We start from the raw sequence: 24,411 nt of genomic DNA, 5'->3' as shown, positions 1-24,411 counted from the left end.
AATAAATTTGGTTTTGATTGTATGCACCAAAGCCCCAATCATGAGCTGATTTGTATACATACTAGCACATTAGTAGATGTGCCTACCACAAGATAGGCCTTTTGAATAATTAATGTTTCTATTAAGTGCCATGGTGCCTCCCACCATGGGCCATTAATATTGAAGAGTTGTAAGCCCCTGCTAACAGCAGAGGGAACGACATCAAATGAAGCTGGGAGTTGGATAGGCATATGAAAGGCATCTCTTCAATAGGCTTTGGCCGTGGCTTCTTTATGAGTTTACAGTACAGCAAATAGGCTTCCCTGCCTCCCAGTGACAGTGAATATAAACATCTAGCTGTTGCCTTAGAGTAGGAAAAATACCTCTCTTTCTCCTTCTCACAGTTTTCCCAAGCTTTTTGTTGATATTTTGAACACTACATGGATGATGGGCCTGTCAAACAATGTGCCACTGTAAAGTAAGTCTTGAGCCAAACTAGATACTGTAAATTGCACACATACCACACACATTTACAACTTGCTAACTGCTAAAGTGGCCTGTTCACACAAACACACAACATCAGTATACCCAATGAGGAAATCTTAGTCTTCCACAAATACACATCCTTATCCCATCATTTTGTCTCTTGTTTTCTCCCCTTTACACACTAAAAACTCCTTTTCATCACAACATGTATCTCTTGGCTGACTACAAGACATTTAAGACCCCATAAAGTATTTAGGATGTAGTTCGTTCGGGAACAAGTGATCAGTGGGGTTTTATCAAGCCCATTAAATACTACTCACAATTAAATGTGACATGCTCGAATTAGTCTGAGCAGAGTCCAAAGACAAAGAGATTTGCTGCAAGCTCCTAAATTGTATCAAGGGCTATTTAATTTCAAAAGCAAAATTTCCAGCGATGGCAAGAATAGAAATACATCTACTGTCATGTAGTGTAATTCTGGGGGACATAAAAGGACATAAAATCCTGTTGTAATAAATGTCTATGTTAAAGGTTGATAATAAAGAATAAATTCTAAAAGTGCTGACATTGTGTATTTTAACTGTAGATGGGGTGAAAATTTTTAGCTCTGAATTGTCTTGGAGAATGCCATTCAGCTCGGTCAGCTACCGTAATTACAGTGACATGCTAGGCTTGCATAGCCTGAAGGCAGCTGGGGTAGTGTAGTGCTCTGCTGTATGTATTGAGTTTAGCCTTGGCTGCATCAGCACAACTTTCCCCACCATTACTTCAGCTGAATAAGTCAACACTGCACTAACAGACATCCCCAGGCTGTTCACATTGACGGCCATTTCTCTCTGTCTCCATAGTTTTTCTATTATTACTCAAACTAGCAGGTAATCTTCCCAAAAGAGTTCCTTTCTTTTCTGGAAATTCCTTTATTGTGGATTAAAATTCACCTATTCTTAATGTATCTCAGCACTCTTTAGTCTTTCTGTGGTTATTGCCAATGCCTGAAGAATATCTAAGGACACTGTGGTGGTAAGTGTCCAATACTCTGATCCCCTGAGCTGGAGAAATAGATTATGCTACAGAAAGTGCAGGAGTGGGAGCGGGGAGTGCAATGTGCAAGCTGACTGGCTGTTTGTTGGGAATTACCCTCTATTGACAGTGTGACAATACCAGGCGGGCAGCAGCACTGCTCCTAAAAGGATTACACACAGAGCGTGGCATGGCAGCACTGGGTGGGAACAGGGGGAGTAAGGGTGGCAGGGTGTGCATGCATGTCCAATGAGGCTTCCTCTTCCTCTTCCCTCTGAAAAGTCTTTATGTTAAGACAAACAAGCAAGCTGGTGCTTAGAGGAGGAGGAGGAGGATGTGTCACCTAGCCTAAGGGAGACAAGATGATGAAAGACAGAAAGTAAAAGAAGGGAAAGAAATTCAAAGAAGAGGATGTTGGCTGTGAAATATAAAGATGCCGCCCCTCTAAAGATTCTACAGTACATGACTGCAGTGGGTACCCTCTGGTCTGCAAATTTCATTAAGATCTGGTTTACAGGCAATCAAACCACAGTCTCATGTGCAAGAAGGGTCCTTTATAGATTTTGTTCTTTTGTGGAAGAATTGCAGGCACAGAGACAAAGAGCAGAACCTCTCTCACACCTCACAGACTGGAGACATCGGTGGCGTTTAAAGTCCTTGTGGTTTTTCTGTGATCCACTGATGAATCAAGGCCCTATCTGCCAATGGGGAGCTCAGTCAAATGGGTTTCATGCATGGATTAGACTGTGTTTGGTCCACTGTGGGTAAGGCTCCATTTCAGCCTCAAGGGTAGAAGGAGGATGTCATTCAAGCTTTTAGCATGCCCGTCTGTGATACAGGACTGCTGTCCTGTCACCATCCCAGCCTCACCTGTCATCCATCATGGCTGATAGGACTGAACAGAGTGGCATCCACATTGCCTCTGCTGCTCATCCCATTTTCTCTCCTCTCTAACTTCTCTCAGTCCCCTTCTCTTTCCTCTGCTCTCTATTTTCACTCTCCCTCTCTCCCCTCCTCTCTGTCTTGTTCTCTCTCAGGCCCTTACATTGCTTATGTAACCATCACTAAGTCTACTCGAATAGCTGCTGCCATTGCCTGACATGGATATATTTAGCCATTATGTGTGTCCCCCCCCCCCAATACCCCGCATGCCCAAGCAGTGCTAAAAGATTCATGTATTCAGACCCCTCAGGCGGTGCAGTGACACACTTACTTTACATCCAGAGCAATTAATGTCCACTGAATCTAGATTACAATGCCGGTGTCCCACAGGAAAGCCGCAATGCCCTAGTGGGTGTCAGGGGTAGGGAGAGGAGGGTGTACAGCACCACTTGAAGGGTCGCCATCACATGACGCTTTGCGGCTCAGCAAGCGGGCACAACTACCTGTTTTTTTCCCCTTCTGCTTGCATGGCCAGTAATAGCATATTGATTGTTTACATAGCACTTGCAGCTTCACACAGTAAAGTGACATCTCCTCCCCACTGCCCTCCTCTTTCTTACTCTCTTCTATCACCTTTTCTTCCCTGTCCACCAAACAGTATTGTCTACTCTCTTAGTCTTTCTTTATCTCTTTTCTTCTGTTTTCTCTCTCCCTGCTTTCACTCCTTTCTCCTCCTCCTCCTCTTCCCCTCTCTTGTTTAAAGGGCTGGATAATGGCCAGCTCAGAGCCTCAACAGGGTTCTGCAGCACAGAAGGCAGTGTGCCACCCTGTGCCAAGGTCATGCTGGGCAGCCATATTGTATTTCATGAGTAGGTGGTCTGCACTAAGCATTAATATGGACCCTTATTAGATTTATCATCCATGGCAACAGCAGTAGATTATGAACAGGCGCCTTTCCAGAATGTTAATAATCCATCTAATATTTTTAAATTGAGAAGTTGCTTTTATTGGATTTATATAGTATAGCTTATAGGAAGGAGTTGTAGAAAGTTTAAAAAAGAAAGAAGAAGTTTACAACCATCTTTTTCATCACTGATTGTGCATGTATGAATGTGATGCCATAATCAGACAGGAAGAGCAAAAAAACTTGCTACTGTTTTGAATAGAGCATACTCTTGGCGCAATTACTCATAGCATGTTCTGACACGCTGTGGATGCAGGCGCAGGAGTGTTCTTAATTGCTTTTATAGCCACCTGGATCATAGGAGCCTATTTACCCTTCAGCATCCATGGAAATCTGTGCTGATTTATGATTCCAGGAAGAGTAGAACATACTTTAATACTTTTATGTCCTGTAGGTGACTCCAGTGGCTGGACCTCCAGAGGGAGGCACACGGGTGACCATCCATGGCACGAACCTTGGTCTGGCCTTCTCGGACATGGTGGGCAATGTGGAGGTAGCAGGGGTGAGGTGTACCCCTGTACAAGATGGCTACATCATTGCTGAACAGTAAGTCACACAAACAAGACAAGCATTACCATTATTAGTCAGAAATACTTTGAAGAAATTGATTCCATCAAGTTAACTCAAAGTAGTTCACAATGCAACATGAAACCTTTTTAATTGTTTTTAATTATCCCAATTTGTAAACAACACAATTTGCTTGCAAAATCTCCTGATAGCAAATGAAATACAGAGCTATGATAATAACCATGCATTAAACCAGTTATTAACAGCATGTAAGTCAGTATGTAACAGCAAACAAACTATATTCAATATACAGTACGTGTATTGTCGAAAGCTGCTTTCCCCATCCTCTTAATGAAGACTGGAGCAAGTCCAGACAGTCTGGCCCTGACATTGCTGTTCTCCCCCTGCAGCACACTAGCCCAGTTCTCTCTCTGTTGCTCATCTAGTCAGCAACAATCCCATAACAGCTGTGTGTGTTTACTTGTGTTTACCTCCCTAATTGTCCCACGCTGTGCATACATCACGTTAAAGCCTGTCCCGTTCACCCTGAATTAATGAAATGTTGCCCATGCTTCACAATTTGCCTAGCTGCCCCTTGGCTAGACACAAAGATGTGTGTAGAGTAAAAAACCCAGTGCTTAATGGTTGTTTAACCTCCCCAGGTGATGTAGACCTCACAAGGGAAAGGCAAGGATGTACACATATACTGCTAAAATGCTTTACCCTAAATATATATTAACATATTTGGATAAGGATTATGTTGGATTGCCTTTGGGTATTGAGCTTTGTTGGTGGAGGAAATGCAATTCTTTATGAAAAAATCTTATCCTATAATAAGTTTTGCTATACAGCTAGCACAAAAAAATACTCATTATGCAGCCACTATATGTTAAATAATTACACCATGGAAAACCAATTCATTATGAGGGGGGAAATATTTATATATGGATACTCTAAACTCATTATGTCTTTCAGTACCACAGAAATCACATATCCCTATAGAAATATTTTGTGTATATATAAATATAAATAATATAAATAATAATCTTGAGAGTTTTTTAGTGATGACAAACTGACAAAAGTTAGAGAATAGTGTAAAGTTTTAAATGTATAGCACACTGAGGCACGGCTGACATACATACACAGGCTATCACAGTCATGGCTCTCAGAGGAGCCTTTAACCTTAATTCTTTCCTTGGCCTAGTTCTGCCCTCAGAAAGAGAACAGCTCAGCACTGCACTATTGCTGTAACTCATATACTTTCAGTCTTCAGTGCTGTTACAATACTTGTGCCACACACATATACTCACACATAAATGTGCTTTCACAATTGCTACTAACTTAGTGGTTATTTTGATAATTAAATCTGCGGTGTTTCCCACTTTTGGTGGCATTTGAAAAATACAACGACAACTTATGAATAGTGTGGATGACATACAGTATGTCTGTAGCTCCTAGCTCTTTACTGGGCAGTTGTAATTAAAATTCTCAATGTGCCACTTGGCTGTAGGGGACAATTTGTCAGCAGCGCACTGATCTGACAGCCCTTTAATCCAATTGAGGACAAGCTAGGGAATTCATTTATATGGCAAGTAAAAAAATAGACTGAGCAAAATTAAAAAACTAACCTATGACCTCTTTACTCTAACTTCGAAGGAGCTGGAGTCTTCATGAGAATGTTCTGAGTCAGACTTTTATTCAGAGCCTTTTGGGGACATATTGGCTCTAGATTCATTATATGCATGTCCTTATCTGACTGTTGCTTTTTGTTTCGAGTCTTAAATCAGTCACCAGGCTTCCTATGGTGGACTTGACTGGATCGGACAAAAAAGAAAAAAGCATACATATTTATGTGTCTTTTATGTTACTACTTCAGAGGAGTGTGTGAAAGCCATTCCTGCTTTGAAGAAAAAGTCTCAACTTTTGTGTTTTTCAGCATTCAGAAACTACATTTTTCTGAGGGATGATGCTACTCTTCAGCATTTTTGTACTGGCCAAATTGAGTCCTCATTAGTAAGAATTTTTACTTTTTACTTTAAAGTAACCCTCAGGTTTTTACAGAAAGAACAGGTGTCTTGATGAGACCAAGAACATACAATTCAAAGTTCAATTTTGAAAAGCCAAACATATTTACATAAATATGCAGCTTCACAAAGGACCAGTACAGTAGGGCTTCAGGTGGGGAAACAAGTGAGTCTCTAGTGAGAAGAAAATATCAGTTCTGTCAGTGAGTAAATGCTCCTTTAGCCATTGTCTTCCATATAGTTCATCCAACAAGCTCCAAGGGTAATTTGTTATAATTCAGATGGTCAGCGCTGGAGAAATAATACGTCTGCTCTGCTTCATCTGCTCCACTCCAGCTTGCCCCTGCCATCCGCCTCGTCACATATTCTATCTCTCTTTCCACACCAAGATTGCTTCTTGCACTTTATTACTCCCTGGAACTACCGATCAATAGACGTCCTCGTTTTATTATGTCATTTGATCGAGTCACCTGCAGCGTTGGGTGACACCTGATCACATGGCATGATAAAGAAGTATTGATCCTGCTGCGTGATTTAGATTAGACGTACCGCACTGGCACAGCACCAGCACTGTCAGCTGCCTGGTTGTTGGTGGGATATTTACATCTCTCACATTGGGTGTGTTGGAGTGCCAAGGGAGGAGGAGCACTGGTCTCATTTAAAGACTGTCATCGAGGGGGTCCTGGTCGATGTCTGGATGTGTCCTGTAATGAAATGAGTGAGACAACAATAGAAGATTGCATTAAAAGTGGAAGATAAATCGATATCAAGTAGAGAAGTGTTTTGATTACTTTCTCCTAACTTTGCTCAAGCATTTAAATATATAGATAATTTCTGAGTCATTTTTAAGAAAGATTGAAATCTCTCCAGTCCAGATGAGATTTCACAAATAGCTGAGTCATTTTGCTTTTAATAAAACTCATTTTTATTATGTACAGTGATTTTACTTTGTGTCTTTGGCAGGATTGTATGTGAGATGGATCCAGCTTCTGCTGACAGTAGACCTGGTCCAGTCCAGCTGTGTGTTGGAGAGTGCAGACCAGAACTCAGGGCTGTCTCATCGCAACTCTACTCCTTTGTGGTAATGCCTGCAAAATATGTGTGCTGTACTCAGTATGAGAAAAAAGAGCTACATTAAAGTGATGCAAAATAGTTAATTAATCAGAAATACTTTATTGATCCCCGAGGGGAAATTCTTTTGCACACTTGTCAAAGGTAGATAGATAAAGAGTATACTATAGTATAGTATAATATATAGTAAAATATAAAGACAAATATAAAGGTGTGTGGGTATGTACAATATTTACATTATTAAGAATTATTATGGTGAACCAAAAAGGACTAGTGAATAAATAGCAGCGGAGAATATTGCACAGTAATTATTAAACAGGTAATATTGGACAGAAAATAGATAATGAGGTCTAGTTTAATAACTGTGTCAGATACTTAAAGGGAGGAGTTATAAAGTTTGATGGCCACTGCCAGGAATGACTTCCTGTGATACTCTGTGGTGCATTTTGGGGGAATGAGTTTTGCACTGAAAGTGCTCCTGTGTTTGAGCAGCAAGTCATGGAGTGGGTGGGAGACATTGTCCAAGATGACATGTAGTTTGTACAGCATCCTCCTCTCTGACACCACCGACAAAGAGTCCGGCTCCACCCCCACAACGTCACTGGCCTTGCGGATCAGTTGGTTGAGTCTGTTAGCGTCTGCTACCCTCAATCTGCTGCCCCAGCATGCAACAGCAAACAGGATAGCACTGTACACAGCTCTGTAGTCAGCCTCATCACTCTTGCTGATACATCCAACCACAGCATCAGTCAGAAAACTTCTGGAGGTGACAGGACTCTGTGTGGTAGTTGAAGTCTGTGGTGTAGATGGTGAAGAGGAAGGGAGAGATGACCGTCCCCTGCGGGGCCCCGGTGTTGCTGACCACGATGTCTGACACACAGTGTTGCAGGCCACATACTGTGGTCTGTCAGTCAGGTAGTCAACAATCCAGGACACGAGGGGGGCATCCACCTGCATCGCTGTCAGCTTCTCACCCAGCAGGGCCAGCCGGATGGTGTTGAATGCACTGAAGAAGTCAAAAAACATGACCCTCACAGTGCTCGCTGGCTTGTCCAGGTGGGCGTAGATGCGGTTGAGCAGGAAGATGATGGCATCCTCAACTCCCAGTCGGGGCTGGTAGGCGAACTGGAGTGGGTCCAGAAAAGGGCTGACCATGGGCCGCAGCTGATCCAGAACCAGTCTCTCCAGGGTCTTCATGATGTGGGAGGTCAGTGCCACAGGTCTGTAGTCCTTGGAGTCACTGGAACGTGGCGTCTTTGGCACAGGAACGAGGCAAGATGTCTTCCACAGCACAGGGACCCTATGGAGACTCAGGCTCAGGTTGAAGACGTGGTGAAGGACTCCACATAGCTGGGGGGCACAGGCTTTGAGCATACCGGGACGGACACCGTCAGGGTCTGCAGCCTTGTTGGAGTGGAGTCTCCTCATCTGTCTTCTCACCTGGTCAGAAGTGAGGCACACAGAGGTTACAGATGGGGGAGGAGGAGAGGAGGAGTCGTAAGGCTGATGAGAGCTGTTAACCTAAGAGCCAGAGGAGGGGGGGTTGGTGTCTCACAGGAGGGTGTGGTTCCGTACTGAGCTGTCTAAAGAGCAGAAGATTTGTCTAAGAGCAGAAGATTGTCTAAAGAGCAAAGACTTTCCAGCCAAAAAACAAGAAGAACGATGTCTTCCAGCAAGCCGGCCAGAACGCGGCGAGTCGCCGCAGCGTCTGCCACACGGGCTACATCGTGCTGGGTGATTTCCGTCCCCGCTGCGAGGACCCCGTGTGCCCATGTTGCTCCACTTTAGCTGTGGCTAATGACATCTTGCAACCAGTTTCATTGCTGCTGGCTGACCCTCGCCGGTCAGAGCGGACCACTGGTAAGCTATGGGTCGAAAAGAGCTGTGTGAAATCTTGTTGCTCCTTTTGTGGAAGTTGTTGAACAAATGCTGTCTGTGCCTGTCTCAGTCGAACCAGCCACACCAAGCACACATTTCCCACACTGTGTGAGCCAGCTGCCGTTAGCCAAGTGGCTAATCTGCAGCTTGAAGCTCAAAGCAACAAGCAGTACACTCTGTTCACGATCAGAGGTCCCTTCACACACCCCTCCCCACAGAAACTGTATGAGCCCACGACAGCGGACATTCGCTTCGTGTGGACAGAACATATACACATACAGAAAATTTTCTGACGAAGAAATCGGCCGGGCAGTGTTTGATGCTGTTGACATTATGCACGTTCCCCCGGCATTGCCCAGCTGCGAGCTCGTGCATAATCACGGCATCAACAGCAAGGTCCTTCTGTGCGTCCAGGGGCTCCCCCTTGGTTCACAGAAGCCAGGCTGTGTCAAATGAGCTGTGACAGGATAGCACTACACACAACCCTGTGTGTAGTGCTATCCTATCGCTGCTCCACACATTACGCACAAACGCCGCCCCCTTTGCTTGCTGCAAAGCTGCACATCCTCTCTCCCCTTGCCCCCATCCCTGACATGGTCAGGTGGCTGGCCTGAGCCCACATGTATGCCTCCCCCGCCCTCTTCCCTTGCCGGGCGAGCGGCGTGGCCCTCCCCCCTCGTCGGGGGAGCAGCATGGTTACAGGCTCACGGGTGTGGCTGCCCCACCTCATGCCCCGGCGACTGTGTCTGCCTCTGCTTCCCTCCCCCCAACGGGGATGCGGTACAGCAGGGGACCCGCGAGGGCGACTACACTACCTTGTGTGGTCCCTTCCGCCACACATGGGAGGACACCCAAAAGACCCCTCTGACTGTGTGTGAAGGTCTCTCACGATGTGGCGAGACCCCCTCTCTCGGTCGGGGTTCCCCTGGGCGGGGTCACGTCCTACATCTTCACAGACGCCTCCCTGATGGGCTGGGGCAGGACCTGGTGTGCTGTCTGTGGCAGGGCCGCAGGCCTCTCCACCTAAACGTGCTGGAGCTTCTCACGGTGTGGAGGGTGATCCAACACTTCTCCCCTCTGCTAAGGGACCAGCACGTGCTGATCCGTACCGACAACAGGGCCGCGGCTGCCTACATAAACCGCCAGGGTAGGGTGCGCTCGGCGCAGCTACTAGGTCTGGGCAGGCGGCTGCTCCTGTGGGCACGCACTCACCTGCTCTCCATCAGAGCAGAATACATCCCTGCCGTGCTGAACAGAGGGGTGGACATCATGTTGAGGGGAGGACCTCGCCCATAGTGGCGTCTCCATCCCGATCTGGTGGCCCCGCTCAGTTCACCCTTTGGTTTTCACTGAGCCCGCGGGACGGCCCCCCGCTGGGAGTGGACGCCTTCACTCACCCCCTTTGGCCTCCCTGGCTGCTGTATGTCTTCCCGCCGGTGCGGCTGATCCCGCACCTCGTGGATCGCCTGCAGTTTTCATATTTGGCGGTGATTCTGGTGGCCCGGAGCGCACCAGCGCGTCCTTGATTCCCTATCTCCAGCGGCTGCTGGCGGGGCAGCCGTGGAGCCGCTGGCGGGGACGCGCTCTCTCAGGCGGGGGGTAGGATCAGGAGTTACCCACTCCTCGACCAGCCTCCCTGGGTCTGGGCGCTGAGAAGTAACGCCTGGAGGGCTTAGATCTCTCCCGTGAGGTGGTTCGCACCATCCAAGAGTCGAGAAGGGCCTCCACTCAGTCCTCTTACTCCTCTAAATGGTCGGCTTTCTAGCGCTGGGTCTGGACCAGGGGACGGATCCGGTCGCCTGTCCGCTGCCGGTGGTGCTTTTGTTCCTCCAGCTGCTCATGGACAGGGGGCTGGCGTTCAGTATGGTTAAAACCTACACTGCCGCCAATTCGTCCTGTCACGAGGGCTTCGGGGACAGGACTGTGCTCTCCCACCCCCTGGTGAAGCGCTTCCTTAGAGGGGTGCAAAGGCGCAGGCCGGTGACGCGGCATGTTGCCCCACAGTGGGATTTGGCGCTGGTTTCACGCGCGTTAACCCAACCCCCGTTTGAGCCTTTGGAGACGGCGGACCCGAGATTCCTTTTGGCTAAGGTCGCCTTGCTCCTGGCTCTGACATCAGCCAAGAGGGTCAGCGATCTGGCTGCCCTCTCTGTGGCTCCAGGATTCAGGGCGACGGCAGCTTGGTTATACTGCGCCCTAACCCGACGTTCATGCCTAAAGGCATTACGAGCTTCTTTCGGTCGCGGGTCACCCTCTCTGGATTTTAACGCGATAACGTTAATAAACACAACTTGCCATTACTACAGCTGTATGAACCCAAAGTAAACATTTTGCTCTGATTAAATAGCAATAAACGGATCAAACGTATGCTGAAATAACTACAATATGATGCAGTTTTGTTAAACATATGAATTCATGCTTTGTCAGGTCTGTCAGCAAGACAGCAGGACAACAACTTCTAAAATGTTTGTTTTTTGAATGGAGTTCGGATCGATCAGGGCTATGCTATGCTAACTTGGTAAGTACAACGATAGCTGGACTAAAGTTACATGCACATGTTTTCTTAACTCACCAGGTAGTTCAACCTCCTCACTTTCTTTTCTCCCAGAAATGTCCAGTTTTGTCCGGTTTTTATATAAATATGAAGTAGTGCCAAACGACGCTAACCACAATGGAACCGGATGTGCACGGAATCTAGCTGCTGAGAAGCTCGAGTGAAGATAAATCAACGTTGTAATCCTATAAACTAAAGTAAAAAGCTTATTTAATAAAAGCAGTTTACTCCGAGCTCCTCCCTCGAGCAAACGGCGTAGTTGCGAGTAAAGTCCAGTCCGACCACGGGTGTTTATTTGTCCGAAAGCTCCTCTAGCTCAAGTTTAGCAGCTCTCAGCCGGCCAGCAGATTTTCAATCGCCCGCTCTGCCTGGCCCTCTCCACACAACGCTCTGAAGCTGTCAGTGACGTACGGACAATCTCAACGTTGATAGGCTATCGCGACTCAGCATCATGCGAATTTCTTCGCGTTGCCTTCGCTTCGCCTTCGCGTCGCCCGACAGGAAATTGCAGCTCTACGCGTCTTTGCATTGACTTTGTATGTAAACTCACCGCCCCAAACGCTCGCTTCGCTTTTGGTCTGAAAGCACCATTAGAAGTGAGACAGCAGCTGAGTTAGTGGGGGGATGGGCGGGAGCCATTGAGTCAAATCTGTTAAAGAACAGTTTAAGTTGGTTGGCCCTGTCCAAGCTGCCTTCAACTCCTCTTCTGCCAGTTGGTCTGAAGCCAGTGATGTTCCTCATGCCACTCCAGACCTCCCTCATGTTGTTCTGCTGGAGTTTACGCTCCAGCTTCCTCCTGTACTTCTCCTTAGCTTCCCTGATCTTTTCCTTCAGGTCCCCTCTGAATGGCCCTCACCTCCTCCCTATTACCATATCTGAAAGCCCTCCTCTTAGCATTCAGGATGTCCTTGATGTCCCTTGTTACCCACGGTTTGTTGTTTGGGTGACAATGGGCAGTCTTTGCTGGTTCAGTGCAGTCCACACAGAAGTTGATGTAATCTGAGATACACTCAGTAAGCCCATCTATGTCCTCTCCATGTGGCTCACAGAGTGCATCCCAGTCTGTCACCTCAAAACATCCTTGAAGTGTCTCATAGGCCTCCTCCGACCATCTCCTCACCGCCCTTGTGGTCGCAGGCTGCCTTTTCACCAGAGGCACATAGCAGGGAATTGATGTGAACCAGGTTGTGGTCTGACCTGCCCAGTGGGGGGAGGGGGGAAGAGCTGTATGCATCCTTAACGTTAACATACAGCAGTTCCAGGGTCCTCTCCTCTCTAGTATGGCAGCTCACATACTGGGTGAAGTTAGTAAGTGTGGGGGTCATGGTGACGTGTCTGAAGTCACCCGAGATCACTATGAGGGCACTTGTGTGTTGAGTCTGGAGTTCAGCAAGTGTGGATGACGTTACACGCCGACGTCAGGTTGGCAGAGGGCGAAATGTAAACAACTACAGCGATGGCATGTGAAATTTGCCGTGGCAGATATAATGGCCGGAGTCCCACAGCAAGCAGTTCAGTGTCCGGGCTACAGATACTCTGTTTCACCGTAATGTGACCGGGATTACACCATCTGTTGTTAACATTGTTAACTATAACAGCAAGCCCCCCGCCTTTACGCTTACCGCTCTCGGTGCAGTCTCTGTCGGCCTGAAAAGTCTGAAAGCCGTCGATGGAGACGTTGTGGTCAGGAATATCCGAGTGTAGCCAAGTCTCCGTGAAGCATATTAAACTACACTCCCGGAACTCCCTCTGACTCCGGGCTAACGCTGTTAGCTCGTTCATCTTATTAGCCAGTGACCTCACATTGCCCATGATGAGAGAGGGGAGACACGGCTTAAATCTCCTTCTCCTAAGTCTCTGTTGTCTGGACCCCTCTCTCTTTCCATGCCGTTTCGTTCCTCCTCTGAAACCTCTGTGTGTCCTCTTCCAGATCTCGGTGGGGATGTCTGTGGGCCTGGGCACCCCAGTCAGCTTCATCGCGATCAGCTGGTCCTGGGTGTAAACAAAGCGGCCATGAAGTTGCTGCGCAACGGTGCCGTGGCTTACCAAAACTCTCTCAACTTGCATGATTAGAGAGAGTCTAGTTTAAATTACGTATAGACCAAAAATCACACACTTGAGATATAAAAAAGAAAGTTAAAAGTTAGAAAAGAAGACCACGAACGACGGAGCAACTGCAACAGGCTGCATGCACTCAAAAGGGATGTTAATCATTTATATGCCACACAGGCAAGTTTGTGTGCCTTCTGATAGTGTTATCAAGCAGCTCTGGGTATTCTTGCCTGTTAATTTGGAAATAACATTCTTCCATTAACAGCACAAGGTTTTCATTAATGATCTCTGCATCTCTCTGGTTGTAGATGCTGTTTGCTTTTATTGAGATGAAGTTAAATTAATATAGCCTTGTGTACTATTCTATTTTGAAAATCCATGTATTCTTTACAACCCACTATCTAAGCTGCATTAAGTTAAGCATTGCTTAAAAGAAGAATAACGGATTGGAAGATTTCTTTGAGGTATTTGTGTTTTTGTATAATTAAGAGCTCTGGCAGTGTTTTAGGTATTGTTAAAATAATGTGAGCAATAGTTCGGAAATAATAGATCAAATATGGTTAGGGAGGGTCATAAGAGAGAGGGAGAGAAAGAAAGAAATAACTAATAACTAAACACACTTGCTGAAATGGAAAGCATCACTCCACAAAACATTATCTACTCCCCATTCTCACACGTTCACGCACACATTTCCCTGTCTCTGTCATTTGCTGTCTGCCCAGCCTGCAGCTAACAGATAGTCTACTTTTCTATTTGCGCTCTCTCACACCTTCACCATTAGCGCTCCCTTAACAATTAACAGCAGCCACTAATTACTACTGTTGTTTTCAGAGTACCTGCTTTAGCCTGTATCCTGGAAGTCACACTTAGCTGAGTTTTGTCAGTGTGATGCTCTTGGCTCTGTAGTAAATCCTTGGCTACTTTTTCCCACCAGTGTTACAGCTGCTATTCTGGGAAGCAATGGAATTCCTCAAAGAATACTTCTCAGAGCATCCAATTGGCACCACTTGCAATTCCCTTGTATTGCAGGCCACCTTAAAAAAAAGAATACACCATCACAGCAGAAGCGTTCTGCAATTCTCCCAACAAGACATACTCCCTGTGTGACCGTCTTTTTTTAGCCAGCAATACTTGAGCACTTGGCAAAGGGGCAGCGTAAATGCAGAATGCATTGTGTGTGCTTGTCTGTGTACATGTTTGTGCCTGTGTATCTGTGTGCTGCTCCATGTGTCTTTCTCTCTATGATGAGCTGTCTGTTTGGATATTTCTCCATCTGTCTGTGTGATGGTGGGCTAGCTGCCTGCAGCTGTAAACACTAGTTATTTTCAGACTGTCTTTAAAAAGCTTCACTCAGACACAACCCAGCAATGCACGACACACAGGAGGCGGATCTCTCAGGGACTCTGAGAGCTCCTGGTTTTAACCTCTTTTCTCCCACCAGCACTTCACTCCACTGCCATAGGCCTGGTAATATGAATAACTGTAATTTGCTGGGGATCTGTGATAGTACATGAAGGTTTCAAGAGGTACCACAGAGATGCTGCTGTTTTTACCTTAGAAAATAGCATCTTTTAGTCTGTCTCCTTGTTTGTCCTTTCTTTTGCTCCTTCCCTCTCTTCCTTTAACTTGTTCTCACAGTCTCTCTCAACTCTTTCTCTCCATCTCTCTGGTTTGTAGACTCCCACAGTCACAGGTCTGTCTCCTAGCAGAGGTCCAGAGTCTGGGGGAACAAAAGTAACCATAATGGGAGAAAACCTTGGCGCCGGCAGCAGTGTCAATGTTCAGTTTGGAAACCAGACATGCGAGTTCTTTGGGTGAGACTTTCCTCCTGCATCCATTTATACCATAAACATGCTATTGGTAGCCTATAAAGTTGAATTTGCTAAAATTGAAATACACAAATTTGAATTTCACAGTTTACAGGTTCAACTTTGCATTATAATGTGGATTTTAGGAAGTTAAATTTATCCACTCACTGTCAGTGTTGACAATTGTCACCTACTGTGATTAAGAAAAAATATTCAAACTAAAACAGAAAAAGCTACAGGAGCATTTATAGACCATTTGTCTTTGTATTTGTTTTCTGTCGTGCTTGCACTTGTTATCTATGAAAGTGTTTTTTTTTGGATTTGCATTTTCATCTGAAAAACCTACATGTGTCTTTACTGCAATATATACATATAGTATTCCATTTTTTTGAGTCTCAGTGTTTCTTTAACTTTTTTGAGCAGCTACATACATCACTGTCAGAAAATGTTAGATATATGGCATGCTGTGAGCAAATGAAGAAAGACAAAAAATAAGAGCTCTTGTTCCCAAGATGATGCGGATTATTCCTATTAAATAAGCTGCTATATTTCATGGCTTTGTTGTATTTTTTTTCACTTGATATTACTGAGAAATCCCCCAGGGGAAAGCCTCTCTCTCTCCCTCTGTCAGAAACTTATGTAAATCTTAATAAGGTTTTGATGACCTACTGCATCAAATTCTGCAATAATAGCTTCCAGAAAACCTGGTGCTCCTATAGATCTGTCTTCTTTTTCATCCACCCACTTCTTAGTGTGCCTTTCTATAAATTTGTTCATCCGTTCTCACTCCCCTGTTTTTTTAATGCTCTTGTCTCTCACCGTCTCCTTCCATCTCAATTCACCCATCCCTACTTCCCTTTCTTAGTTGCTCCCACACACCCTCCTTCTACTTTCTGACTTTCTAGACTTCTATGTGCATTGGGCCATTTGCACGTCTGTGTATTGGTGGCTGGATCATAGAGATCTCAAGTATGCGAAATGTTTTCTTGTTTAAGGGTTTGTATTACAAATTCCTCCCATGCAGTAATTAGTGCTATTTATTTTTTACCTTGGAATGGAAGGTTTGTGGCGTTTTCTAATGTGTACATAATAGTTCCTGTTGTTGTAGGTGGTGATTTTTAAATAGAAACCCTATGTTCAGAATATACAGTAAAATAATTAAATCTGCATAAAGGGTATCTTTAGTTTGCAGATTATTTCTGCACTCATATGTAGCTTTTCATACAGACATCTATTCCTATTAGGTGAGATGTTCATTTTCAGACTCGGTTCATTTTGTTCAGATGGGGTAAGACGGCTTAACAAGGGCGTGGCATTTTGGTAATTTTACTAACAAAGGGGATGGAAGCCCCCCTCATACCCCCTCAATTCTCCTTCTGCCTATTGCTCTGTTTAATACAGATTTAAATGATTCCTATCATGCTTCACTTGTAGACGAACCATGACGGAGATAGTGTGCTACTCTGCCCCCTCCCCGTCTGGGGTCAGCACAGTGCAGATCAGCGTGAGCGTGGACCATGCCCAAATCAGGGAGAGCCTCATCTTTGAGTACATAGAAGATCCCACTGTCCAACGGATTGAACCAGACTGGAGCATTGCAAGGTAAAGTCATAACATTTGTATTACAGGATGCGTATTACACCATATACACTCCACGGACTGTACATGTGAGATGTTATTTTATCCACATCCACACCAACCAATCATGTGTTTCTGTCACCTAGTCTAAGGATTTCATGCAGCCCACCAGCCCAGACCAGTGGCAATAAGCAGATACGAGTCAATATTGCACTTTCAATTACTGTTTGGTTCTCTTCCAATTAGTCTGGATCTGATAGAAGTGCCACAGCTCCCAGATTGGAGAGGATGGGCACTGTTAATACTGAGATTCTCCTATCGAATTCAGTGTTGATCCATCTGTTGAGCGTCTTTGGCAGATAGATACACATACACCATACACTACTAATTAAAAGAAAGAGAGGGATGAAGATGAAATAGAGGCTTTGCAGAACAATGTGCTATCAGAGGTGTGAGTCCACAGCAGATGGCTTGGGCTTAGAGACAGAGTGAAGGGGACATTGCAGCAGAAGTGTGATGGCACGGAGTGAAAAGAGGGGGGAAATGAAGAGAGTTAGGGATAGGGAAGGACATCATATTGGTCATCTTTCTTTGCTTTTGTTTGCTTTTTCCATTCTTATGTATGTAAGAGGGGATAGATAGATAGATAGATAGATAGATAGATAGAGTTTATTTAGATGCAGAGACAGCAGGAACGGCTAGTGTGTTAGCCTTATCTCCACAGTAGCTGAGTATATAATTTAATGAGCCAGCTCAAGGTCAACTCGTTGTCCACAGTGTTTCAGTGAACTCAGAGCCCAATTTGCAACAACTTATTATTGCAACAACTCCTATCTGGCATCTTTATTCAGCACTCCACATTGATGGACCTAACAATAAAAACAACAACTCAAACAGCTTCAGGGAGAGCCACGCATCCGGAAGTTTCCCCCCTGCTTCGTTTTTGTGTGCTTTGTTTGTGCTGATTATGAAGCCCAGGACCACCACTGCATACTCATATGCTTGAGCTGCCATGGATTTTCAAACCCAGATCCCAAATCCATTTGATTGTAGCCAGCGAAGTCAGTTTAAAAGCATTTCTAATCATCCTCCACTCCAATGGCTATTATCTCCCAATAGAAAATGGGGATAAAATCTGGTTTGATATGCTCATTTTCAACTGATAGTGAATATTCTGAAGAGGTACATCAGCGTTAAAAAGTTGAGTCTAAAATTTACTTTGATTTGAAAATGTACTCCCCCATCTATTACTTTCTTCCTTTCCTGACTCTTGAATATTAAAAAGATTAGACAAAGAAAGAAGAAGGCATTTGACAAACATGATTATTTAAATCTGTGAAATAAATTGCATCTATTTTTTCCCTCAGTGGCCACACCCCCCTGATGGTGACAGGGACCAATCTGGATGTGGTTCAGGAGCCCAGGATACGAGTCAAATACGCTGGTCGAGAGTCTGTCAACGTAAGAACCACTATATAGTCTTAACCATATAGCTAGTACAGTATGTACTCCCTGAATACATGTAATTCATACACATGAAAATATACGCTAACTTGGTCTTGCTTGACTCACCAAATACTGTTATACAAGCAAGCTAAGTGATGTTTAGCTTGGGTAAAAAGTACTATCTCTCCTAACAGACCCTCCAGCTTTCTACGCTTCCCTAACTTACGCTTGAACCAAATCGTCTCAAGCACTCCAGCAAACATCTGAAATATGCAGCTGGCAGTGAGAGTGGTCTGCATGCAGTATTTAATTAAGAGTTTACCCTAACTTTTCTTGAGGCTGAATCTCAGCTCCACATCCCAGCCACCACCTGCTAAGTCTGTTGTGTTTTAATGTCACTACTAGTCATCCTGAACATTTTCACTTGTTTGAAGAAAAGGAAGGTTTTTAAACTATATACAGACACTTTGCTGCAATAGAGCTGGCTGGGGGGACAGTAGAGTTTGAGAGAAGGGGTGTGGGTGGGTCAGCAGGGGAATGTTGGAGGTGTGCATCAGGGGCAAGGCGACTCCTAATGGGTTTCTATGGAAGATTAACTGTGGTCAGAAGTCTTTAGTCAGCATAAAGAGCCCTTGTATAATCAAAGTCTTGGCTGAGGAAAATCGTTACAAATTACATTTGAGCCCCTGTCCTAGGGCTCCTTGTTTAATTAAGAGGATGGGATTTCCTCTCCATGGTCTGGGGAAAGGTAGGGAGGGCAGATGAGTGGACTAAAGGGGAGTACGAAGGATCGAGAGTGAGAGGGGTTGGGAAGGAGAACAGGCAAAAAAATGGAGCTATATGCCCAGTGCTGTTCTCTGTTCACACACACAGTACTAACACAACGCAAAAACATGCCCTAATCAATGTTTGAAGTAGAAAAAACACAAGTGCTCCCCTTTATCACATGTTGGCGTGTGTAACGGCCGGTATCAGCAAATGATTAAGTATTATATTCTAATTCTGGTAAATTATTTCATATTTTACCATTTTAATTGTACTTCATTCTCCACCTTATTTTAGTGTTTTGGTGTTTACTCACTACTTGAATCTGCTCGCCTTGCTTTTCCCTTCAGTTCTCTTTTCCCCACACTCACTCACGCACACACCTACACCTCTGGTCTGTTACTGCAAACACTCTTTGTGTTTTCTCTCTCCATGTATGTCTCTCTCCATCAGCAGTATGTTTTCTAAAGTCTCAAAAAAGACACAGAACTTGTCTTTTGGATTTTTCCACCAGTGATTCCATTTTCACAGTAGCAGGTGCGCTGCATGTGGAAACGATCTAAACCAACATGGTACCAAATGACATCAGCAGTGGTGTGTTCATTGTACACTGTTGCTTTACCTGGCAAACCTTGACTGAGAGACAAATAACCATTGTCCTATTTTAAAATTATGAGCACCGATGAGAAGTGCCATCACACCAACAAACCAAGAGATGTGCTGCCCAGCTAGCACATCAACTTAAAGCTATTAAGGCTCTGCTACCAGTAGATCTACCGGTATCGGTAGATTGTGAGAAGTGCCGGTGTGCCAGAAAAAGTCATGGTACGCCAAAGTGTAAAATGTAGAAGTGCCAGTACTGCCTACCGGTGAGTACCAGCCCACTTCAAGCACTGTTAATAATACAAGACAAGAATCAGTGCAGACATAAGAGACAAGGTGGAGCTTTCAGACAGATAAGAGGGATTGTAACAAAGCCACTTGAAAGCATGTGGCACATCTTTAGTCATTTAAAATGTGCAGTTCTTCCCCAATTGTTTATGCCTTTGGTCTTTGAACAGAAGGAAGTATCTCATAAATACTGGTTGGTGAAAGTAGCTTATATGTGACGGCTGTTGTTATCAGCATCTAAATACTCTGCTTTTAATAGAGTATAGTGCCTTTAATAAAGTTTTTTATCGTAAATTTGACTTTATACTAAGATAATTTTAGTTTGTTCTCACAAATGTATGACTTTTTTTCTCGTAAATTTTTAACTTCACTCTCTGAAATTCTATGTTTCTTCTCTAAATATTACCCTCCACCCCCCCACCCCATTACCTACAATGGCCCATTATATAAAACTGTATTAAGTATTATATGACTACCGGTATAATATATATTTAGTAATACAAAATAAAACTAAGATTTGAGAAAAGTAAAAATAAACATATTTCTGTGTAGCAGAATTTAGATTTTCTTAATTCTAACATCATGAGATGGTAATCACCACTTACATTTATCTAATCACCGATCCCATGTGGGGCCCGTGACCTCCAACTGTGAACCATTGCTTTAATTTATGGTAAGGGCTCTATTTTGCAAAGATACATCAGGCGACATGACAAATTCCCGCTGCACATACGCACTCATTTCCTTGCTACGTACAAGTACCATAGAAAACTGAGAAACACATGTTGGCACATACTGTAAACGGCCTCAGATTACAACCTTGTATACTATACTGTATATAGCAATGTACATTTCACGTCTCATTTATAGAATGCCAGGACAAGTTAGGACACATGCATGCATGCATGCACAAAAACATCCTTAGTGCCATGTCTCACTTGTAGACTTATACACAGATTTGTCCCAACATGCCTTCTCCCCCTTCTGCAATTGCAACTTCCCATCCCTGACATTAGTAGTCTAAAATTGGCCTTAAGTGTCTGACTTGCTTAGTGAATGTTCCTTTACTAAAAATCATAACTCTGCCCTGGGCTTTTTGTGCTAAAATGTTTCCTCACGTAAGGACACAGTTTCCCTAAAAGACCTTTGTGAGTTATGAAACCCTGGTAATTACAAGTAAAAGACAGATCTTTGCTGTTTTATGTTTAAAGAAGAAAAAAGAAAAAACACTTGATGAGATACTCCTGGAAATGTGGCGAAATGGGATTTGGCTCATGTGTGGGTGCTGTTCTGTCTGATTTGTCAGAAACTGAGGCTTTGAAAGAGAGTTGTTCATCTCTACCCTGCCTCACATCTTCCAACTCCCCACCTAGAGCTTTGCAAAAGAAGCCTTTGTCACTGTCTTGGCCCCACAGCCAGAGAGAATGAATTTCTATTAAATGCTATGGTTACAATTACCCATCCTTCATTCCCCCAACCCCCCACCCCTTTTCCCTTTTTTCACTGGAGGAAGGAAAACAGCAGAGCAGCCTATAGCAATAAAAGTTGCTGTCTGTCAGCCAGCCTTCAAATTATCACCTTTCTCCCACTAAATTGCTTCTCATCTCTTCATCCCTTGTGTCACCTGTACAGATTCACAAAGAAACTGGGAGAGAAAAAAAGGACAGTTTTCTTTGTGAAATGCTCTGTATCTGTCACCGGATTCACAACTGAAACATTTATCATAATCTTGATTAAAGCTAAAAGGGTTATTTTCTAGCTCTAGAACATTTCCCTGCCCCAGAATGATTTCATCTACCATATTTGTGACACTTAAGATGCCTGGACTGAGTGTCAGGCTTGGCACATCAGGTGCATCTGCAGCTGCTACTAATCATAGGATGTGTTCAGCATGGGTGTGTCAGACTCCTATCATGTCTAGGCCAATCAGGCTGATTGGACTGATATACTGAGCCCTAGAGGCGCCAAGAAATGACATTCAGAACTTGCAGTTTACATTTTCAGAATGATTTTGTATTCTGTATTGTATGTATGTGTCTTACAATGCCATGCATCTCTATCAACAATATCAGCATTGCAAGTGGTTCATGACTCTGCATGGCATCTTGAGTGTCCACAGTCTAGAGGGCTTCCACTGTTTCCTCTTTGACTTTCCTCTGTTGCATAGCTTTGATGTTGACTTTAAAAGAAGAAAAGCCACTTGTTAATGCATGAAGCTGTGCTTACAGAGGATGTCTGAAATTAGTCACACCCTCATCACAAGACCAGCAAATGATTTTTCAGTTCCAGCGTGGCATGCATCTTAGAGGAAAATAAAACTACTGGCTCTGGCTTTGCAGTAGCTTTAATACGGTTGGACGGATCAGAGCTGAAGTTAGAACTAATGCCAGTACTGTATTAGCAGTTGGTTGGAACAGCAGGCAGGCAGGCAGGAAAATAGACACAGTGTAGGAGTAACAAAGTACAGGAACAGCAGAACAGCCAGTGACTAGCTATTGAATGTTAGCCTCCAGATGACCTTTGACTCTGTGATCCCTCACATTTCTCCTACGCACATCTCCATAGCCAGTGCATCTTATCCCTTCTTCCTCTCTCACTCTCTCCCTCTGTCTCTCTCACTACTACCGTGGCCAGAGACCTTTGAATTGTTGAGTGGGTTGTTGCAGCACAGTAGATCATGGTAATGTATTCAGCCAGAGGGGTTGGAGTGTTACTGCCTTAAAACACCCTGGCTCCATCCAACACTAGAGAAGGAAGACAGATGAGGCCAAGATTCCAATTATTTTCTCTATTTGTTGACCTCAATTCACTTTATCAATGCTGAACAATGTGTAGCTTCTTTCTCCACATGGCCTAAAGGAGTATATGTGCTATTGTTATATACTGTTTTTAATGTGATTTGCTAGAGCTAGAAAACATGTTGTTTGGAATCTAAACAGTGTAATGTTATGACTGTATATTGCAGCATTCTACTGAGAAGTAGATGGAGTGGTAATCTTATTATTTAGTATTTAGAAATCCTTATAAATCCCATTGTAGTGTAAACATAAAGCACTGTAAATTAATAAAAACTACTTCATTATATCTATCTATTGAAAGGCAGAAGTCATCCAAATGTGTTATGGTGCTTTGAAATACAGATATTTATTGCCCCACCCACAGAGGAACCCAAATACCCCATTTTCTTTATCAAATCCCACAATGCCCCATTTACCCATCAGAATTTACTCGCTCTTCGCTTTGGATTTACATACGTCACACTCACTGCCATATAGTCTGAAAAACATCCTACATTATAGCAGCCATTTTCTATCCTGACAGGATTCAGCGAAGGAAAGGATTTATTTAAGAAAAAAGAGAGAATAAGAGGAGAGAAAGGGAGGACACTGTAGAAAATACCCCCACAGTATCCATCTCCAGCAGAGCAGATGGTAGTCAAATCTGTAGTTGACTTGCAAATGTCTCGCTATTCCAACGTGACAGTCACGAGGTTGCTGCCGGAGCATCTGGGCCTGTCTATATAACATGTCACCATGCCAACGGTAAGAAAGCAAGCCGTATCAAACTTAACTTGAACTCTTCCATTAAACTATTTAATTCCCAGACACTGATCAGGACAACATATGAGTGGGTAAAAGAAATGTTACATTCCTAAATGCTGTATATGCATTATGGGAAACAAAACACATTATTAACTCATTATTAATAATTCAATCTTTTCTACAAAGCACTGAGTCAGTGTTATACTGTGACCAACAATGTTATCACACTTGTTTTACTAGTTATTTTGTTGTGAGTGTGTATGTATGGCTTTTAGATATGCATATTTAATTTTTAAAACAACGCTGTTCATATTCCATTAGTTACTTCTGGCTTACAGTGAAGTGACGCCCATGCATTCACAGAACCTAAACTTGGTGAAAGTATGTCAGGAGTCCTATCTGGTTGTGCTATCTATTTTTAAAAAGGGCTTATCTTCTCGCTCTTGTCATGCGCTGCTACTGTAGCTTGTAAAGTGGGAATTCTAAAGAAAAATGTCACAACACCAGGGAAAGCTACTACAGAACATTCAGGCCTTTTAGTACAGCTGGTAGTTGTATTCCTCCTATACGTTGTGGTGACAATGTTGGAATCGTGTTTCTTTCAGCCATAAGCCCGGATTTAGCAAAAACTTCCAATCTGCTGATAATTTATATCGAGCTGAAGCGTTTCCTCAATTTATTGTTTAGTCTACTGACAGAAAACTAATCACCAACTATTTAGGTTGAATCCAATAATTGTTTATGTAATTGTCATACAAAAATATCAAACATTGTTTTGTTTAAGCTGCTCAAAATGTTGCTTTTCTGTATTTTATGTAAACTGAATATCTTTGGGGTTTGGACAGTGGGTCTGACAAAACAAGACCTTGGAAGATGTCACCTTTGGCTTTAGGAAATTGTAGCACATCTTTAGTTTAGTTTCTTGACTTAATAGGCCAAACCATTATTTAATTAACTGCGAACA

The 24,411-nt window shown here is 43.9% G+C and overlaps 1 protein-coding gene across 3 annotated transcripts in view; it reads left to right on the top strand.

Moving 5' to 3' along the window:
* plxna2 (plexin A2) overlaps positions 1 to 24,411 on the top strand; it is a 192,599-nt gene that overhangs the window by 133,580 nt on the left and 34,608 nt on the right. For all 3 annotated transcript variants that reach the window (XM_046055976.1, XM_046055978.1, XM_046055977.1), the window contains 5 exons: positions 3,726 to 3,877; positions 6,826 to 6,943; positions 15,095 to 15,231; positions 16,660 to 16,827; positions 18,171 to 18,264. In XM_046055976.1, the coding sequence (XP_045911932.1) occupies positions 3,726 to 3,877; positions 6,826 to 6,943; positions 15,095 to 15,231; positions 16,660 to 16,827; positions 18,171 to 18,264 (669 nt within the window). The remainder of the gene's footprint in view (positions 1 to 3,725; positions 3,878 to 6,825; positions 6,944 to 15,094; positions 15,232 to 16,659; positions 16,828 to 18,170; positions 18,265 to 24,411) is intronic.

Source organism: Micropterus dolomieu, linkage group LG08 (genome assembly GCF_021292245.1).
Source record: "Micropterus dolomieu isolate WLL.071019.BEF.003 ecotype Adirondacks linkage group LG08, ASM2129224v1, whole genome shotgun sequence".
Taxonomy (NCBI): Eukaryota; Metazoa; Chordata; class Actinopteri; order Centrarchiformes; family Centrarchidae; genus Micropterus; species Micropterus dolomieu.
The sequence above is the reverse complement of the archived record's forward strand: the minus strand, read 5'-3'. Positions and strand labels throughout refer to the sequence as shown.